The sequence below is a fragment of the Centroberyx affinis genome, unplaced genomic scaffold (assembly GCF_046629955.1).
Source record: "Centroberyx affinis isolate AG114_WGS23_722 - 3 ecotype Tasmania unplaced genomic scaffold, CSIRO-AGI_Caff_v1 ptg002128l_1, whole genome shotgun sequence".
Lineage (NCBI taxonomy): Eukaryota > Metazoa > Chordata > Actinopteri > Beryciformes > Berycidae > Centroberyx > Centroberyx affinis.
This window is the reverse complement of record NW_027280450.1, coordinates 8,697-30,116: the sequence shown is the minus strand read 5'-3', so window position 1 is coordinate 30,116 and position 21,420 is coordinate 8,697. Positions and strand designations below refer to the sequence as shown.

The window sequence follows — 21,420 nt, the reverse complement described above, 5'->3', positions numbered from 1 at the left end:
CTACACGGCCCCTCATAAGTATCACAAATTGTGTTAACACTGGTCAGAAAAATCTTTAAATAAATAAATAGATGAATTAATTCATTAATATTTAAATACCAGGTGGGAATTTTATGCTGCGTTGTGTTTACAAAGTCAGAAAAAACGTAAGCTACTGGGTTGAAAGACAAACAAGCAGTTTACAAAAAACACCAAAATCTGTCTTATTTTAATTAACCTCTAAGATAAACCATCAAAGTTCTCTCCATTGGCAAATCCCTTACCACTAATACGCTGAGCTGTGCAGGAGCTACTAACGTCTTAATTATGGTGCACTCTGAGATAATGATAACACTTGCCTTAGCCTGCTTGAAGAATGTGAGATAAAGAACCAACACACACACATGTACATGCACGCACGTACGTACGCACGCGCACACACACACACACACACACACACACACACAGACTGTGGCTCAGGGCAATGTTACAGCAAGGTGAAAACAGACATCAGTGTGTAAACACCTTCGTGTGTTAGTATTGTTTTCTTCCCTAACTGTTTCATAGATTAAAATCGACAAGGTACTTTAGTAACTTAACCCTTACTTAAGGACAGTTCAACACTTTAATTATGTTACATGAAACAATTAGTACTGCTGTTCAATGATACAGGCAAGGTCAACCTTCTTCAGGAAATTGATATGACTGATCATTTCGCTTGAACAGTAACTGATTCCCCATTGTTCATCTGTTGCATTATCACCAGTGAAATAGATGCCTAATGTAAAAAAAAAAAAAAAGAATGTAAAAAAAAAAGAGGGGCTGATGTGCTTCTTCAATTTCTTATGAAATTCTCCATTTAACAGCTGAACCCCCGGTTCATCATATCTTCAACAGTTTTTTATATTATATTATATTATATTGTATTGTATTGTATTATATTATTTAATTTAAATATTGTAAGTTTTTTGCATATCTTACTACTGTGACATATGTGTATGGAGTTCTGACTTTTTTAATCAAAATTGAGTCACATATTAATTATCTTTGATTGTTACTTAATGCATGTGTGGTGTTATTCTTTAAAATATATATATATATAATACAGAGGTTATAAAATCTTTAATTGTATCAATTTAAGTTTGAAGTTAATAAGAATATAGTGATATATGCAGTGCGTCTGTGAAAAGCTCTGTTTGGGGATAATAAGGTCAATAGCATACACCATAAAGGGTCAACAGTCAGTCTATCACAAGACCTGCCAAGTTATCAGAGCATTTATTACATTGCCTAATTTACCTTTAATGGTAAATAATGTAATAAACACCATCAGAAATTGGGTTCCAGCAGTAAAATTCCCTGGATCCCTGAAAAGATCTTCAATGCTAGAGGTACCATGGGTCATGCTAAATAATGCAATAATGCACAAAACTGCATATAGTGAGCACAAACATTTCCAGGGAAGGACCCCCATTCCCTCCAAGGCCTTAGGTGTCCTTACCACTTCTATAATATAAAATCAACACCCTTTTCAGCAACAGCTACCATCAGGATACAAGTGTTTTAGCTATCTGTGTAGGCTAATGTTATGCTGGCAATATTTTAGACCATTTGGGGTGGTTGTTTAACCTTAAAATCAAGCTAAAATTCTCTCAAAAACTGTCTAGGAATTTATGCTTATTCTGCTGTAACACTCGTAAATTGCTCTGGATAAGATTGTCAGCTAAATGGCTAAAATATGAATTGTAAAATAAAATCAACCATTCTGAGTCGAAGAGGCAACACTATGAGATCCCTGCTGTCTGTTCCCAGTCAGTTCATTCCTTACCTGCTGTCACGTGGAAGGACCGTGTGTAATGGGATTGCTCAAGCTTGGCTCACAGACGGGTGCTCTGATATGAGACCTGGCGGCCAGTGCAATTCATTACAGATTACAGAAAGAGAGAAAAAGAAGGAGATGGCTATCAAAGCCCTTGGTCTGCATTCAGATGAGTTTGAAATAGATAATAAGCCAAGAGTCATGTCTGCTGAGGTGGCTACTGAGCTGCTGAAAATATGATCAATAATAATAATGATAATAATAATAGTAATAATAATAATACTTATGTAAATGTAAATAGCACTTTTCGAAACAAATGTTACAAAGTGCTTCACACAAACAGGTAATAAAATCAATATGAAGATAAAACATAAAACCATAGTCACACCAAGTTTGTCAGATATAATTTCACATAAAACAAGTTTTCATTAAATCAACTAGTGCAGTGCCCGTTCACAAAAAAAAAACACACAATAGGCGTAGGCTATCAGTCGCTTGCTTTGAGCCCCGCTGCTGCACTGAGTGCTGTTCACTTGTTTATTCAAAGTTTATTAATATTGAACGTGTCGCATGTCCAATCCGACACTGCATGTCCTTGGGTCCCCAGCAATACACCCGCCAAGTGTGAAGTAGATCAGACGAACGGTTCGCGAGATATGCAAAGGACACACATACAGACAGAGATGCCTTGCTTTATAGTATGTGTGTTTTAAAGGGAGGCATTGTATGATAGAATGTAGTATTTTTTAACACCATGTCAATGCATTCACCTATTCCTGATTAGTTCACAATAGAGAAATACACCAACATTGACCTGTAAATATCAATAACCTACAATATTATGACACTAAATAATCAATACTGTATGTCTCTTGCAATATGGTTTCAGCATAACAAACCAGTAAGAGGTAATTAAGGATTATAACTGCATTCTGATGCAGTGAAGTAGCCACTTGTTATTGTCTCATTTAAGTTTCTTTACAAGAAAACAGTAATTACTAGTGAACGATCAAGTTAAAGATTATTTCTGGTTATTTTCAACTTGGGCCTTATTTTCCTAGTTTTTGCCATCATTACAATTGATAGTGTTCAGAATTTCAGCACTTAAGCTACTTCATTGTAGAGCTTTATGAACCTTCAGTTCGCTGGGAGCACTGCTCTCCAATACACAGCGGGCCAAGGCAATCTCCAACAGTCAAACCCAAAAAGCAATAAAAACATGTCCTTTCAACCAGTGTGCAAATTACACCAAGTCATATTTCATACTCATTTCTACTCATTGAAATTATATATTTTTTTTTTTACTGGAATAGCTGTCTATGACATTAGTTTAACACCAGAAACAAAACACCACTTACAGAGGGATTTTCAAGAGGCTTATGCACACCCAGTAAAACAGACTGGACTACATGATTTGTAATAGCAAATTAAGCCACCACACCTATGACTTAAAACAACATCAGAGCGCAGCGCTTACAAAGGGCATTACAAGGAAAGTACGGGTTGGTGACACCATCCTCTAACATAAACAATCGTACTTGGGGAATTGCCAAAAAATCAAGAGAGCACTGTATAGGCCGGTGCCATTGGACCACTTTAAGGAACATAGGCATATACAAAGCAATACTAAATAAGATATCGCAGCAGGAACAGAGATAAAACCAAACATGGCAGTACACACTTTCAATATAATGCAAACAACACGAATGCCAAAATGTCACACCAACAATCCAACCTGACATACTGTACACAGGAAATGCAAAAAGCGCACAGCTCTCTCTGACTGCAAGTAAGTTTTGGCCTATGCCACAAATGAAGTAAAAGGCCTACAACTAACTACTAGATCAAATTAAAAACAAAACCTCTGATCACCAACAAAAATGATCCTATAATATTTACCTTTATGTTGCAGCAGAGAGTCTGGTCCATAATTAAAATAAAAACACTCCAAATAAACAAGACAGTTTTGTTTTAATAAATGTATTATTAAAGTTTCTATTTCCCCCAAAATAAAATATTAAACCCTTTGATAGTTCCTGCAGCTATGCCGTCTTTTTACCAAAATAAATCTCTCCAGCTCAATAGTCAAATGCCAATAATATAATGCCAATACATGCTTACAAGTCTTGCAATTTCTGAATTAGCGAGATAAATGTGTAAACAACGGATACCGAAACAGCCAAGTTAAACCATGGGATGTTAATACACACATTTCAAAACAGCCACAGCAGGAGTTTAGACAAATCCCACCAGCAAAGCTTTATACAATAGTTATTTTTTTTCGTCATAATTATTTTACTAAATCATTTCCTGTGTCATTTTTGCTTCTTATGGGGGGCTCAGGGGTCATTCAGGGGTGCTCAGCCCCCCCAGACCCACCCATAATTCACACCCTGCTTTCTACACAATAGCACTCACACTGCAGTTACACGTCTATGGAACCCTACCATAGGGTTCCATAGGTACTACATATAGAAAAAGTAGACACTTTTTTCTGATGGTAGATTACTGTCAAGATACAGTCACAAGACGTTAGCTAACAGACACCACAGACCATTTCTATACAATTAAACAGAACCAGTGGAGGTGGTGGCTGTTGTGGTGGATGGACCCTTCAGCACCAAGCTTAAGAAGCAGTAGCATTGCCAGACTGAATGTGAATCAAAAATTAGTGTGAGGCAGGTCAGCTTAAATAGACCACCTTATTATCAGTGTTTGATTGTGATTAGTGTGGAGGAGGAGAAGAAATGAGAAGAGAGGAGGAGCGGAAACAGGACAATGTGAGGAGAGGAGAGGAGAGGAGAGGAGAGGAGAGGAGAGGAGAGGAGAGGGTGTATAAAAGCAGATCCTGGTAACCATCCAGTCAGGCATACTGTATTATTCCAAGTTCTTCTGGAATTCCAGAATGTGGTCTAATTTGACTCTGCTACAGTTAACAGGGTTCTTAAGCAGTGGTTTTAGTAAAGATCATAATTATTGTTGCTTAAAATTTCTTGAATTTAATTATACTGATTAGAGGAATGCACTTGGGCTACATTCCTAGTCTATTTTGTGGGGTGCAGAAGGTCACCAGTTTGAATTCCATCAGCAGCCAAGTGCTGCTATATGTCGCACCTATTGCTGCAATATTATTCACTATATCAATCAGATAGTTAAAATCAACAATCAGACAGTCACACAGTAAAGTGGTTGTTAGCAGTCTGAAGAATAAGTAATTGCCCCCTTCTATCAAAAATCCAAAAAATCGGCTTCTTGGTTGCTGTGCTAGTAGTCTACTGGGCAGTTCCCTGGTGTGAATGTATAACTCTGTCAACTGCTCTCCCCCAGCATCTACTTACTCGCCTAAACTGTTGCTGTAAATATGTCTTCTTGCCTAGTTAAATAAATGTAAAAAGAAAAACCTGAAGAAGATCTAATGAAGTAACTTTCCCTGTATTTCCATAATTAGCTCTTTAACATTTAGCATTTTTCTCATGATGATGATCAATATAGAAAATTCCCCAAATGATTGGAATTGTTTAAAATTTGAAATTAAGAGTAAGGAACCATAGAAAATGACCCATTAATTAGCATCCAGATTAAATGTGCAACTTTACAGAGGTATGCTGTAGTAGATAGGCTATCCTCATTTTTGTAGTTGGCAGTGTTGTAGAGAGAAAAAGTAGAGCAGGAGTTAGGCAGCAACATAAAGTGTCAGCGAAAGATGGGTGGAGATGTGTTTAGGAGTGGCAGCCAGTCCAGAGGAGCTCTTTTTTTTCTTGCGAAGGGAGGGGTTCCCTGGGAGAGACCGAAAAGTTGATACACACTCACTGACTGACATACATTGGTTGTTAGACCACAGAAACAATCTCAAGGCAAGCCACACCACAGCTGCATCATGGGGAAACAAAAGGACATTCTGGAGAAACTGGCGCGGACCTTTCAGATCCGACACGCGCTCCTTCGCCAGGCCCTGGCAGAATGTCTGGGAACCCTTATTCTGGTGGTAAGTAAGGAGTAGTTTTGCATCACTACTGCAGGGAGATCAGCGAGAAGGTTCGCCCTGTTCAACTAAAAGCTTGAGTATAATAGACTAAATTATTTAATGCTCAGCATAAACAAGTTGTGTTATCTCAGGGTAAAGGTTATATGTAGAAGATGCATAATTCATATCATACACTGGGACCTCACTAATCCCATTCCCCTGGCAATGTAGGCTGTAGATAGCCAATGAAGAATTTAAACGAAAAAAAAAAAAGACAAAGAAAATGTGCACCATGTAAAATGTTCAAAAACATCCCATATGGTCCAATTTGCTGTTGAAATACCTTTGGTCACATACATAAATAAGGAAATTCAAATAATAGTGTGTGGTTAACAGAATATATTTTGCATCGCTTCATATTTTTTTTCCTTATGCCATTTTGGAAGACCAAATACTTTGGATGTCTGACATTTGGATTTTCTATTGTCTGGCTGTCTAAATGAGGGTATATGCCAGTGATGAGAGCTAAATCTTTAATCAGAAGACTTTCCACAGATTCTTTATATGAGAAGTTAAAATGAAAACAAACTACTCAGTGTGTGAAGCCATTAGGAGCCTGTGAGCGACCCCTGGGGTCACCAAAGTCCATAGAAGGGAAGGGAAATTATCTTCGTGTTTTGTTTTTCCACAGGTTCACCTGTAAAATATAGTTTTTGATGAGCTTTACAAAATTTGTAGTTTTTTCATCATGCTGGAATCTACATTGAGAGCACTGATTGACAAGTTTTGAGTATATCACTGAATGAAAAAGTTCTTTATTTTTATCATTATTACACAACCACCACCCCAAAAGATTTCTAGACTACATTACTGTGTGTTTAAATTAACTACTGATTGTAACAAGTGAAAAAAATATAAAGGGATGTCATAAATGGAAAAAAAATAAATCACTACCGCTGAATATCCTCAAGGTCATATTGCACCAGAAAACAACATGTATTGTGGAGAAAGTGCATGAGGAATACCCACTGAGGTCATCCACATTAGTTCACGTCCAACATGACACATTAAAACAAAGGATGGAGCAGATTGAATGAGCAGGACAGTGGGGAGAATAGGGTGGAAAGGAAGAAGCTCAACTTCTCCCCTTGAATGGTGACCAGGTGGTCTCATACAACCTATCTTGTACCGACATGGGTGGTGTGCTCAATGCCAGTAATCCTTTTGCCACTTTGGGATACTGTTCAGTCATTTTTAGTTTTTCAAACCAGGCCATTACGGAGAAGATGAAAATGTATTTGATGTACAAAAAAGATTCATAGCTATATTTACATTAAAAACATTGAACTGTCTAAAAAAATACAATCTCTGTTGAAATTCCTTATAGCTAGTGACAGAATTAATATTTTGTTAACAGTGGTACTATCTAAATGTTTGTAACTTTCCATGAATTCAATACTCAGAAGTAGTAGTAGTTGTAATTTAATCTATGAACGCTACATTAAAGGTATTTTTCTGACAGTACTTGTGCTGATGACTGCTGCAATAAATCCATAAGTAGCACAGCATTATCTCAATTCTACTGGCATGGAGGCTCTGTTGATTAAATATAAATGATCCACTACATATGTAATATCACAAGAAAAAAAGGCATTTATGAAGGTTTTAAAACTCTTATTCAGAAATGATAAAATATAAAACTAATAGAAAATAGTAAATAAGTTTGGCACTGCCTACAGTCTATGATTCTATATTCTGTCCTCAGAACATATTATTCTCTTTCTTAGAACATTTGTGTAAGATAGTAAAGTTTGAAATAAACATTACATACAAAATACACTTAAAAAACAAAAAAACGACAGCAGTAGCAGCAGCAGCAGCAGCAGCAACAACAACAACAACAACAACAACAACAACAACAACAACAACAACAAAAAACGCATTCAAAACATGTTAGATACGCTCCTCAGGCCACAATTCAATTACTGCTGGCCTAAATTCTAGCAATGGAACACAGGAAAACTTTAGTTTGTTAGGCAAATCAAAGCCAAAGGAAGATTTTACCTGTCTTTGTGTTGACATCTGTATTTGTGATGACAACATACTTGAGTTTGGTAAATTGTTTTGTAAGGTTCTGCTGTTTTTTTACAGTAAGACCAGTTTGACATCGAAGGGTTTTGTAGTATTGCTGAAAAGGTAAACAAAGATCAATTGCTCCTCTCTTCTCAGTCAGAAATGAAGCAATTTTAACTACATCCTTCAGAGCTGAAGAACTTACTTACAATTGTCTCCTGCCATCTTTTCCGTCCTTATAGTTAAATTACAAGATCTGTATTATGTATATGTAATACAAATTACTTAATAAACTTAAACTGTATAGCTTAATGAAGTCCATAATATAAGCCTATGTAGCTGAAGTCCTCACTGAAAACTGATTCAACATTCTTAACACAGCAGGAAGCCTGAGATTCTTTTAAGTCAAAACAAAATGTTGGCCTGTTAAAAACAACCTGGAATCCTTTTGTTTCTCATGGTAACCTACAGACAACAAAAATATGTGGAGAGGGCACCAGCAGCGATAAACCTGGACACTTGTTATTCTGCTGCCCAGCAGTGAGTGGTCTGTTAATTCCTGAGCCAGTGTTTGGCTGAAGAACTAAATGGAACCTTTCGCCCCGCTTGGCGGTCAGACTCCCTGGCTGGTCAGCGCTAGCCTTCTACAGAGGAGAGCTCTGCAGGTGGAGTCAGACTGTGGTTAGCATCAATAGTTGCACAGAGCCCACCCACAACATATACATGACCTTTAAGGTAAGAGAGACACACCCCGCCCAAGATGAAAAACACAGCTCAGCAGGAGAGCTGCCTCTCAGGTCAAGTCACTGCAGGTCTTTATTATTCTCTCTGACGTATTTTTCCTACTGTCTGTGTAGGAAAAACGTTTGGGTCTCAAGTGCAAGATCTTTGTTTTTGCTTGACTGCATGTGTTTTTGGCTGGATCCCAAAAAAGAGGACGCAAATGAATGCTTAAGAATAAAAATATCATAAATTCAGATAGGAGCAACTGTGTTTAATAGATGGTTATAGATTATTGTTATTGTGTGTCTAAGGTACATTCTACTCTCTGCAGATGTTTGGCTGCGGTGCGGTGGCACAGCTGGTACTGAGTGGGGGCTCCCATGGCATGTTCCTCACCGTTAACTTTGCCTTTGGATTTGCTGCAACACTGGGCATCCTTGTGAGTGGACAGGTCTCAGGTGAGGGGACTATACTGTATATCAGGGGTAGCACATTTTTCACCCTTTTCTGGAAATCAGTCTGTCTAATGTGGGAAGAGGGAGGCAAACTCAATCTTGTATAAGAAAAAAAAAAAAAACACCTAGATGTCCTTCAGTTATTTGCCTGTGTCATTTAAGTATTTGTTGGTGTTTTCACCAGACTCAATGATATTTTTTAAACTTCCATCAGCACAACAGGGTATCATTATTATTGACAGCTAGGCAGTCACTTAATATAAGCAAAAGGTAAACTGATAGTTATCTCAAGTGCAATATTTACCACATAGATGTGTTTGTTAGAGGAATGACAGCTAGAGCAAACAGGAAAAGGAGAACAGCAAACAGTGGACAGAAGAATGCGTAAAAAAAAACATAGGGGGAGGGAGGGTGGCACTTACCCCTTAACTCAAAAAATGATGTGGTCCATAATTGAAAGGTATGTGAGGTAGTACTAAGTCTATTCACTATGCAAGTATCTTCTGTGAAAGCAGAAGCGCTGCACAGGGTTCTACAGTTCACTCATGCTCACTTCTTCAATACCTTTATAATGAGGCAGTCCCCCTCTAATACACATTGAAGCTGAGAAAATAAGACTCTTATAATTAGATACCTCCTACCCTGACATGATTAAGGTGCAAATACTAGGCGTGCGGGAGCGAGGCACCCATGTGAATGCGCCATCAGAGTAGTTCATTTCCCCTTCAAGGTGTAAAAGAAAAAAAAAACAGACTTCATAGGATACTTTTCTGAGCCTTTTCATCCCTCCAATTTAATTTGTGTCACAGAGACCTCCCATCCTAACAGGACTTTACTGAGCCCACAATTACTGAAGATAGGCTGGGTACTTTTCTCTGTCTCAATGAGAAAAGGGTAATATTTGCAGTAGAGATAATGTAGCCTCTGGGTTTCATTCTCAGAGTGAATCACATGGAATCTGCTCATATATATATTGTATATCTATAATGCCAAAATTGCCATTTGTTCTTGTCTCTAGGTGGTCATCTGAACCCAGCAGTGACCTTCGCTCTGTGTTTACTTGGGAGAGAGCCATGGAGGAAGTTCCCTGTGTTTTTCTTCTTCCAGACTCTGGGTGCCTTCCTGGGTTCAGGGATCGTATTTGGCCTGTATTTTGGTATGTGACTCTTAAGAATAATCAAATTAATGAAAACATTCTTGTTTTTTATGCTCCACACACCATCAACGCAGGTGTGCAGAAGGCGTGCACCCTATCACACACTGAGGTTTGTGTGTATGTGTGTGTGTGTTTTCATGAATATCTATGTGCCAGTGCAAGTGTGTTGTTTTAGTGTCTGTTTGTATGCTTGTACATTGTATTGTGTGTGCATGTAAGCTGTGATGTCTATATGTTGTGTGTGTGTGTGTGTGTGTGTGTGTGTGTGTGTGTGTGTGTGCTTTCTCCCAGTCCCTGTTCAATGCTGCTTACAGCTTTAACTGCAGCTATCTAACTGAGCAGAAAGTACAAATACAATAGAAATACCATATGCATTATCGTGTGCAGTTGCTGCCATTTACCTATAAACTAAAATGCACAGATTATTTTTGATTTGATCTGAATGTATGCTGAGATGCTCTATTCAGTGTGTCAGTAATCTCAACATTTCATCACACCATGACCTGCAGTCCAGAACAGTCAGGAAATCCAAGGTTATACTGTACCTATAGCTACAGGGAGCCGCAGTGTAAAGTTGAGGGCTCGGCTCAAGTTAGTCATGTGACACTGAAATTCCTGCCAGCACCCATGTACTATATACATATCTGTTCAATTTTATGAATAATAAGGGTGATGTGCACATGGTTTCACTAGATGCATTATGGGACTATGGCCAGGGGGAACTCATCGTGGTGGGGAAGAATTCCACAGCTGGGATTTTTGCCACATATCCATCCAAACATCTTACCCTGGTTAATGGATTCTTTGATCAGGTAATGGTGGTTTATGTATTTGATCAGGAACTGTTGTTTATGAATTTTACCTCTGTTCTCTTTTATATGATACTCCCTCTCACAGGTCGTACGCAGAAGCCCAGTTGAGTCACACCTACTGGGCCTATCAGAGCTTATCAGACACATGGCCCCACTGTTTTCTAGATACCTGCAGAGCCCCAAATGCTCATTCCACAGAGACATGCTGCTGAAATGAATGCAAAAGTCTTACCCAGTGCTGTTTTTTCCTGATAGACTTTGTTATTTGAACGGGGCACCAGACACATTCTGGTGAAGTGGGAGTTGAGCACGTTGTTTTCTAATTACAGCACTGCTAATGCAAGCTGTGCAAAAGAGCATTCTGTGGAGATGTCACCTTAATCTGAGGAAAAAGAGATTATATACTCTATATAACCAGTAGTTTTCTTGCAGTCATATTAGTTGACATCTCACACAATAGACTTACAAAATGTCCTGATTGCTACCAGCCCATTTCCTGGGGAGCCCATTGTGTATGAAGGTATTATTGTAGCAAAACACCTGAGGCCTTGCTTGCTGGAATTTACACTTAGAAAATATTCACACATCTACTCCACAAGTGGAATGTGTCCGGACACCAGAAAATGTCTCTAAACCTTTAAGCCTCAGAAATTGCCCCCACTATTCAATGCAACAAAATTTGTGTGGACAAAGTCTTACCCTGGACAAGGCTAGCAAAGAAAATAGTTATTTATAGCTCCAGAGCAACATTGTACTATTCATGTGCATGTGGAGTGCAGTGGACAGTTGTTCAAACTCTGGTTCTCTGGGGAAGAGAATGGCAGCGGATGGAAGGAAGAGAGCTCAGTGGCTTGTCCACTCTAAGACATGTAGTCAGAAATATGTCCCCTAGTTTCTAATGAGCCCACTTGCTGAGTGCATCAATATGATGGATTGCTTAGAAAATAAAAATGTATTTTAGTAAAAGCTAAAAATCAAATGATGGGTATGTAGTGTTAAAAAAAAATAGTTGCAAGCATATAGTTTTTATTGCTCTATATGTATAAAAGAGATGAAATGCTCTTCAATAAAAGGGAGGATTACACTAGTTCTGCACACATCTGCAGACACAATAACCCTACAATATTCCGCCTCTTTCAAAACTGTTTTTCATATTCGAGCAACAAATTCTTCCAGCTCCTCCTGGGTGATTCTACAGAAGCCCTGAGAGGCAAGGGTGACGTGCACCACAAGCTGAGAGAGTCAGGACCTGGGACAGCAGGCGCACCGAGAGAGGCCATGACAGTTTATGGAAGCATTTAATGGATATTATGATTTACAGCAGGCATTAACAGTTCATTAATTGAGACATTGAAACCTTTTGTTTATGCTTGATTTGGTTGAACTTTCAATGCCCTTTGTGTCATGTGCTCCATTCTAAGCCCCGTTCTTATTCTCACAATAATTAGCCTAATATCTCATGAAAGGCAAAGCAGAATTATGTATTTTTTTGCCAAATAAATCTGTGTCTTTCATTCATTTAGTTTAGACTATGGAAACACTACTCCAAAATAAGTTGTAAGACTTAAGTCGTAAATGCAGCGCCCTTGAAAGGCAATGTGTAAAAAAAATGCAGTCAGTATCGGCCAAAACCTACCTTTACTATCTTCGGTTCTGGCCAACATTGACCACAGATATTTGTCTTTTCCCCCTGCCTTTCCGGGCTTCCGTAGATCCCCCTCTTCCAGCTGGGAGATGTAGTCCTTCTAGCGTGTCCTGGGTCTACCCCAGGGTCTCCTCCCAGTCAGCAGTGCCCTGAATACCTTCAAAGGGAGGTGCCCAGGTGGCATGTGCCTCCTAAACACTATCTCCATGGAAAAAACGGACAGGCCTGCTAAGTGGAATATTTGCCTAAATTTACATCAATCATTGAAATGCGTGATTGAACATGATGAACTGTAGGCTATATATTGTTTTTTCTAATTCATACCTTATCGTTGCGATCCTCTTGGAGACACACTTTTGATTGGTCAGTCATAGAACTGAGGTTACCCACTCCAGGTTATAAGGGAATGTGTTTGTGGTGGGGGAACACAAATGAAGTTGTACAACTTTTAGCCAAATGTCAAATGGTTGGGACACCAAGTGAGTATACTGACCAGCTTGCAGGGACGAGCCAAACCATTGAAACTAAACAGTAACCATATAATGGTAACAGTAATCATGTGACTCGGCTGGTTAATGTTCCTTGGCTGGGAAGCTAAGGGACAGACGGACTAGCCAGCAAGTCAGCTACCTAAATGTGAGGAATAAGGATTCGGAGATTGGACATACTCATAAAGCAGAGGGGCCATGTGCCTGCCAAGCCCTAATAAACCTTGATAGGGCTTCAGTGTATGACCCATAAGAGGGCATGTCCTATGTGAGATGTTGACTGATTTGTCTGAAAGAAATCCAATACTAAAACAATTCTTACAAAACTCCTAAAGAATGAATATGTAATAGAAATTAACATCATCTCAAATTAACTGTAACAAACAGTAACTCCTTCTGTCCCTGTATCTCAGATGATTGGAACAGCTGCATTGATCGTGTGTATCCTGGCTATAGTGGATCCACACAACAATCCAATCCCTAGAGGTCTGGAGGCCTTCACTGTGGGCTTTGTGGTATTGGTCATCGGCCTTTCAATGGGCTTCAACTCAGGTTATGCTGTCAACCCAGCCAGGGACCTGGGACCACGCCTCTTTACGGCTCTTGCAGGCTGGGGTGGTGAGGTTTTCACGTGAGTATCTCCCCTATTTAAAAAACAATGTCTTTTGGGAGTAGAGGAGGTTGTTCGACTAGTAAGATGATGTGGAAAACATGAGAATTTAAGTATAAAAACCTTAAAACCATAGTGAAGCTATGCAAGTCTAGTGCCATGTTTTTGTTTAATTGATTGGCTCAGTTTACTTGCATGTCACACAGCATTATGTATGACATAGCACAGCAATATGGGTCAGTGTAATGTCCACTCAAACCTAGAAAACAGTGTAACCTTTTCAGTACACTATTGCTGGAAAGAAATCCCTTCTGAAACATTTTCAAATTCAGTATATTGCCAAGAGTTAAATAATCAGCAGGTACTAGAGCATGTCTGAACTTCATTGCCATGGGAACATGCATCACAGGTACAGTAGGGGAGAGCAGGGCATGTTGTCACACTTTTTACTCATTGGTATATTTCTCAGTAGTAGTACATTTTGAATAATTTACTGGAAGAAAAAGTTATTAGGCTACTGATAATTTGACAACTTGTGACAGCTTACCCCATGTCAGGGCATGTTGTCACATAGACAAGTGTACCGTGTTTGTGCACACGATTCCACACAATTTTGGCTCTAAAATATTTAGTTTCAGAAATAAAACCACTGAGACAATTTACCCATGTGACAACTTATCCCATTCCCCCCTATGTGTAATTATAAACACTGGGCTTCATTCACCAACCGTTCTTAAGACGAAATTTCTTCTTAAAACCCACTTACGCAGTTTTCACGAAGATTCTGACATTCACCAATGTTTTCTTATTTGGGATTTGTTCTTAGGTAAGAACAGAATCTACGCACACTCAAGAGCACACTTACGCACATTTGAGTGCTGACATGTTTGTGCAAAATAAGTGGTTATTGCGTTTCCTTCAATTCTACAGTTGTATAATATTATAGAATTTAAATTACAATAATATTTTTATCATTTATAATATTTTTTAATAATTATTTTCATTATTTTACAAAGTATTATGGTCTTTTAAAATAAATAAACACTACACTTCAATTAATATCAATTATGTTAATTGGGATCCCTGCATCTTTTTTTTCTGTTATTTTATATCCACTACTGACGCTACTAAATATGACAGCTCGTTTGGTGTTCACTTCCTGCAGCAGTACCTCCACTTCAGAACTATTGAAGTTTCTTTTTACGTTTGGAGTCCGGTGCTCCACCCTCTTTAGACTTTTGTTTGGGCATTCTTGACTTCTCTCAACTTTTCTTTTCAATTTCTGTGTGTGATTTCTGTGTGCACACGGCCCTGCAGTCTCATGCCCTTTTATGGGGATTGGCGGGGCGTTTACCTATGCTAATTAGGATCACCTGGCATGCGCTTTCAATTTACGAGGACAATGGGATTCATCATTATAAGAACACAGGTGTGAACAATTCTGCGGTTTAAGAACATGTCATGAATCTGATGTAGACTTTTCTTAGGACCTTTCTCAAGAACAAATTTAAGAAAAAACTTAGGAAGATAATGCTGAATGAGGCCCACTCTTCTCCAGGTATGCAAGGTGTGACCTTCTCTGACCATGTCTACTCACTGGCCAGGCCTGGCATGGCCTTTACAAAACTGTGTGTACATTCCACACAAAAAGGTTATGTAGAGTATTGTGCAAAATCAGAGACCACCCTTTCATTTATTTAATTTCCAGTCAATGTAAAGTAGTCTAGCTCGAATGTCAAGGAAGGTGGTAGGTAGGCAGACTCAGCAGACATCTTGATTTCGCAGAGGTGAATATTCACAGTGCTCTCCATTACACGTGTAACTCAGGCAGAATAACAAAAAAAACCCACAAGGAAAATAACTCAGAAAATTAACTCATAATAAACTAGAAGGGCACTCGGAGAGCGCAGACCTCCGCCAAGGCCTATAGTGCAGTCAGCTATGATATGCAAATTTTGTGAGTCGGATCCAATCCGCTCCAAAATTTAATGGGTTCTTCCTTGGCCCATGCTATACCCTTCCACGAAGTTTCATGAAAGGTCCAGTAGTTTTTCCGTAATCCTGCTGACAAACAAACAAACAAACAAACAAACAAACAAACAAACAAACAAACAAACAAACAAACAAACAAACAAACAAACGGCACCGAAAACATAACCTCCTTGGCGGAGGTACTCAAACAAAAAGCATGTGTTTGTGGCAGCACAGCCTCACCTCCCCTGCTGAGGAGCAAAAACCCATCTGACTATATAGGGTGTTCAATTCACACCTAGACTGCTTCAGCCAGTACCATAACAATGAAGGTTGACCTACACAGTAACCTTAATACAAGGAAATCAAATAACATTCTTGGACTCATTTACAAGTTCATTTACATTACTAAATGGCTCTATAAAAGGTGAGTAATCCTAACACATTACTTTAGAATGCATCAAACAAACAAAAGAAACATTCCTACAAAAAAGAAAACCCTTCCTCTTAGTTTGGCCCAGTGATGTCAGCATGACATCACCAATACCATAAAAATCAGGAAATGCTGGGCACGCCCCTCCCAAACAGTAGTCCCGCATGGTGGGTCTGAACAAACGAACAAACAATGGTAAGTATGAACAAAGGAACAAACGATTAAACAATGTTCCAACCTGCAACATAGTAAAGGTAACTGAAACTAACTTATGGCTGTGTGTTTGCTTTAACCTACTCATGTGCTTTGATGTGAACTGTAACATAATGCTAACACAAACAAACCCGGGATAGTAAGTGATGCAATGTTATAATAGCAATGGTAAATTATAACCACATGAACACATGCAGAAATAAGATGGTGTACTGTATAAGATGAACATGTAAGGGACAAGTGGTGAGTAAAGGAGAGTTCTCACCCACTGTGTCACAGTCAATCAGCCAGTACAGATTATTTATTTTTTGGTGTCAAATAATAATCCAGAAAACATATATTTAACAGAAAATTACACAAAAGCCTCCAACAGTAAGTATAATATGAAATCTATTAGTATTTAATTTGTCCACTCTTTACTTTTGTGCACCCTACCGCCACTTTAATTCTTCCATCATCCCAATCTTAAAACCAACAAAAGTTGTTCCCAAAAGTGTCTGACATTATGTTAGCACACTTTCCATTCAAAAGCGACACTAACATTTGCACAAACAACTACCCAAATGCACTTTACACACTTTAGCTGCCTGAGAAAATGGGACTCTTAACAACCGTGCAAGTCGTGGTAGACCAGCGAATATATCACCATCAGATACAGGACTTAATGCTTTCATCTTTGAGAGATAGGAAAACATCAAGCTCCACTCTTGCTTCAGATCTGAAAAGGTCTCCTGAAAAGAATGGAAGCTGTAATAAAGGGTGGACACACCAAAAACTGAAATATTTGATATTACAGCTCTGGAAAAAATTAAGAGACCACTGCAAAATTATCAGTTTCTCTGGTTTTACTATTGAGTAAAATGAACATTTTTATTTTATTATATAAACTACTGACAACATTTCTCCCAAATTCCAAATAAAAATATTGTCATTTAGAGCATTTATTTGCAGAAAATGACAACTGGTCAAAATAACAAAAAAGATGTGTTTTCACAGTGTTTTCAGACCTCGAATAATGCAAAGAAAACAAGTTCATATTCATTTTTAAACAACACAATACTAATGTTTTAACTCAGGAAGAGTTCAGAAGCAAAGAAGAGCCAGGCTGAGGTTTGCTAAAGACCATAAGGATTGGACCGTAGAGGACTGGAGTAAGGTCATCTTCTCTGATGAGTCCAATTTTCAGCTTTGCCCAACACCTGGTCGTCTCATGGTTAGACGGAGACCTGGAGAGGCCTACAAGCCACAGTGTCTCGCACCCACTGTGAAATTTGGTGGAGGATCGGTGATGATCTGGGGCTGCTTCAGCAAGGCTGGAATCGGACAGATTTGTCTTTGTGAAGGACGCATGACTCAAGCCACGTACAAGGTTGTCCTGGAAGAAAACTTGCTTCCTTCTGCTCTGACAATGTTCCCCAACTCTGAGGATTGGTTTTTCCAGCAGGACAATGATCCATGCCACACAGCCAGGTCAATCAAGGTGTGGATGGAGGACCACCAGATCAAGACCCTGTCAGCCCAATCTCCAGACCTGAACCCCATTGAAAACCTCTGGAATGTGATCAAGAGGAAGATGGATGGTCACAAGCCATCAAACAAAGCCGAGCTGCTTGAATTTTTGCGCTGGGAGTGGCATAAAGTCACCCAACAGCAATGTGAAAGACTGGTGGAGAGCATGCCAAGACGCATGAAAGCTGTGAACTCTACCTAAGTTAAAACATTAGTATTGTGTTGTTTAAAAATGAATATGAACTTGTTTTCTTTGCATTATTCGAGGTCTGAAAACACTGCATCTGTTTTGTTATTTTGATCAGTTGTCATTTTCTGCAAATAAATGCTCTAAATGACAATATTTTTATTTGGAATTTGGGAGAAATTTTGTCAGTAGTTTATAGAATAAAACAAAAATGTTCATTTTACTCAAACACATACCTATAAATAGTAAAACCAGAGAAACTGATAATTTTGAAGTGGTCTCTTAATTTTTTCCAGAGCTAGTTGTGGAGGCTTTTGTGTAATTTTTTTGTGTTAAATATATGTTTCCTGCTTTTTTTTCTGATACTGAAAAAGAAATAACTTGCACTTAATGGCCATTTTGACTGGAAATTAACTTGTCAACTTGTCATTTTGCATACTAATTAAATGCCCTTCATGAATATTGATAAATGTGCTTGTCACTCTATCCTCTTTGTGTGAGAAAATGGCAAAGTCGGAGCACAAGAAAATAAAGAAATGTCAGTGTGTGTGAAGCTGAAGGGCTTGTTGGGAGGTTGACACAAGGCGCGAGGTATTGCTTGGTGGCCTCACAGCAGCAGTTAATGCTGCCAGCTCTGAGAGCCTGACCGCTTTGGAAACAAAAAGAAATGGTCCAATATAAAGTTTGACACCAAGAAGCTCATTGCTGCACATCGACAGTGTCACATTCAGTGTTTCACACTCATTTGGTTTGACTGAAAAAAATGGGACATGGAACTTAAGAGCCCACATTGAAAGTTAATTGCAAATAGATCGATGCTTTTTGGGTTAACTGGATTGCTTTTAGACTCAAGCAACAAATAAATGATTAAGGCCTGTTCCTCTGGAATATTATTATTAGAAGTCTGTTTGATTTGATATGGAGCATAAAGAATTGATTGAAAGGTCATTAGAACATTTTATTTTATTTGACTACTTTGCCATCGATTTCCTTCATCACACATATGTGTATGCATGTGTGATGAAGGAATAGCTGACTATGGCCGATTGTCTTCCGTCTGTTTGCTGGGTCAGATGCTGTCTCACTTCTTAAACTGTATTTGACCACAGCCACATGTTGCTCATACATTCCTATTAGCCTTATGTGTATTAGTGGTTCTGTAGATAGAAAGTGACGAATGCACAGAACAAGTAAATAGCTTGAATAAAAATACATGGCAATGTTATGGTAAATAACTTAAATGGAAATGAATGGAAATAACATGATTATAAATCAACTTGGATAGTGCAGAGAAATGCAATGCAATCAAATCAAATAAACCAACAGAAAGGGAGAAGGATGATTCAATACTGATAGGCAATTCACATGCTGAAATTACCTCCCAGCAGACCAGATAGTTGACTAGCCGTTGACTGTGCTTTGTGTCATGCACCATTGATTCACGAAAATAGGCCCTATGGCTCAGTCAATTAGCAGTAGAAGTGAGAAATCTTTGCTGAGTCTTGTGTGGTGATCATCAGACGGACACAGAGGGTGAAGATGACAGGAGGAGCGGTTATGTCATTGGGGTTATCAAGTCGGCACTTTGTATCAAACACACTTTGCTAAATGCATATCACATATCAACAATAACTTCTGGCATCCTCCTTTCCTCCCAAACTCTCAACACTGATCAGACATACTATGTGCACCTACACCTTCCTCCAGAATACTTACCTGTAATGCACACTACACTGGTACCCAATGTGTCACCTTCCAAAACAATCGGGTGTCGGATGTTATGGATGTCCCTAAAACCACTTTCAATTGTTGACTATCACAAAATATCCTTGAGATTTCCATCTCTTATTTCAGATCAACCTCATCCATTATTGCGTAAAACAGAAAAGTTTTGTCAGATATAATATTGAAAGTCACTTTTATCTACTTCTTTTTCTTTATTTTTTGACAGACATAATCTGAATCCATTACCCAACAACTTTTGTGTAGACAAGGAGCATTGTTGTTCTTTTCAGGCACCAGAACTGATAACCTACAGCCAGTTCTCAGACACACAGCTATAACTCAAAGTGTGTGTACAATGTAGATTGCATTGGAAACGATGGTAGTAAACCTTTATTTTTTATTATTACACATATTATGTACAAAATGAGATACAGTACAATTTAGCAGAACATCTGTGTTATTTGCTTGAAGGTAAATGTAGCTGAAGACAATAAAGTCACACTAAGAATTATGAGTGTTAGACATGCACCGTACCATTTTATACCCTCTTGCCATTAGAAAATCGTGACCGGATTGTTGAAAGTTACACTTGTTGTGCCCCCAGTTCTGATAATTCCTGAGAATATTATGTTTTCCTGTACATTTCAAATGGCCTTTCAATCAAGGCGGCATTGTCTCTAATCATAACAACAAAGCCATTTAACACATTTTCTGTTGATATGCAATCATTTTTACTTATTACAACAGGTGAATAGAAAGAAATGTAAGAATGAAAAAAATTTAAATGACCTCTTGCACTGCTTTTCTAATTTTTCTCTCACAGAGCAAAAGCCTACTGGTTCTTCGTGCCCATCTGTGCCCCCTTCTTGGGTGCAGTAGTGGGTGTGATGGTGTACCAGCTCATGGTGGGATACCATGTAGAAGGGGAAGCACGAGAGAGGAAGGAGGAGGAGAAGAAGGAGGAGGAAGAGGAAAGGCTCAAACTATACAATATTATAACCAAAGAGGATGCATGAGCTCCTCTTTGAATTTCTTTCTACAATTATGTTACAACATTCTTGCCTAACCTATATATTCTGCTGTTTTTATGTGACTTTAGGTTTTCATATCTTAACTAACCATTCATTTTGGATAACATTTGACTTATCAATCAGTGATCAGTGATTTTATAGTGCTATTCTCAAATCCATGGACAGGAACAGTTTCTGAGTACATTGAGTCACATATTTCTAAATTCATATTGACTTAGTTGTAGTATGCAACATGTGTCAATTTCAACATCACCAACTTCTTCAAACCAGGTTGATCCACAAAATAAAACTACTTTTTTCATGCTGCCTTTCTGACAAAACTGGCCTGTCAAAGCTTTGACACAGAAAATAGTTAATAAAAAAAAAAAAAACAGCTCAAGCTGAAGTTGAAGAGAGGCATTTGAAAGGTGCTGCTTAGTTGAACTCATGCCAGGATGGAAGGGACTGTAGCATAAAAAGAAAGGTGCATTCACACTTAAAGCTTCCCATTGGATTCATTTTCTTTAATAAGAAACATTTAGAATGCTGGCTCTTGTTTCCTGAACTGAAGGCACTTTTTCTTGGTTCTACACTCACACACACATGCACACCCACATACATGCACATTTAATGAAACATGCGGAAATG

At 38.5% G+C, this 21,420-nt stretch overlaps 1 protein-coding gene across 1 annotated transcript; it reads left to right on the top strand.

Moving 5' to 3' along the window:
• Positions 1 to 5,675: 5,675 nt before the first annotated feature.
• aqp3b (aquaporin 3b) lies at positions 5,676 to 20,778 on the top strand. Its single transcript, XM_071531763.1, has 6 exons — positions 5,676 to 5,783; positions 8,890 to 9,016; positions 10,032 to 10,169; positions 10,863 to 10,981; positions 13,528 to 13,745; positions 20,586 to 20,778. The coding sequence occupies exons 1-6, from the start codon at positions 5,676 to 5,678 to the stop codon at positions 20,776 to 20,778; spliced, it is 903 nt and encodes a 300-aa protein (XP_071387864.1).
• The last annotated feature ends 642 nt before the right edge of the window (positions 20,779 to 21,420 follow it).

Bases quoted from the DNA above. Each gene is read 5' to 3' on its own strand.
- aqp3b (XM_071531763.1), top strand. From the start codon at position 5,676: ATGGGGAAACAAAAGGACATTCTGGAGAAACTGGCGCGGACCTTTCAG. The intron at 10,982-13,527 runs GTAATGGTGGTT...CCTGTATCTCAG, and splicing joins TTAATGGATTCTTTGATCAG to ATGATTGGAACAGCTGCATT. The intron at 13,746-20,585 runs GTGAGTATCTCC...TTTCTCTCACAG, and splicing joins TGGGGTGGTGAGGTTTTCAC to AGCAAAAGCCTACTGGTTCT.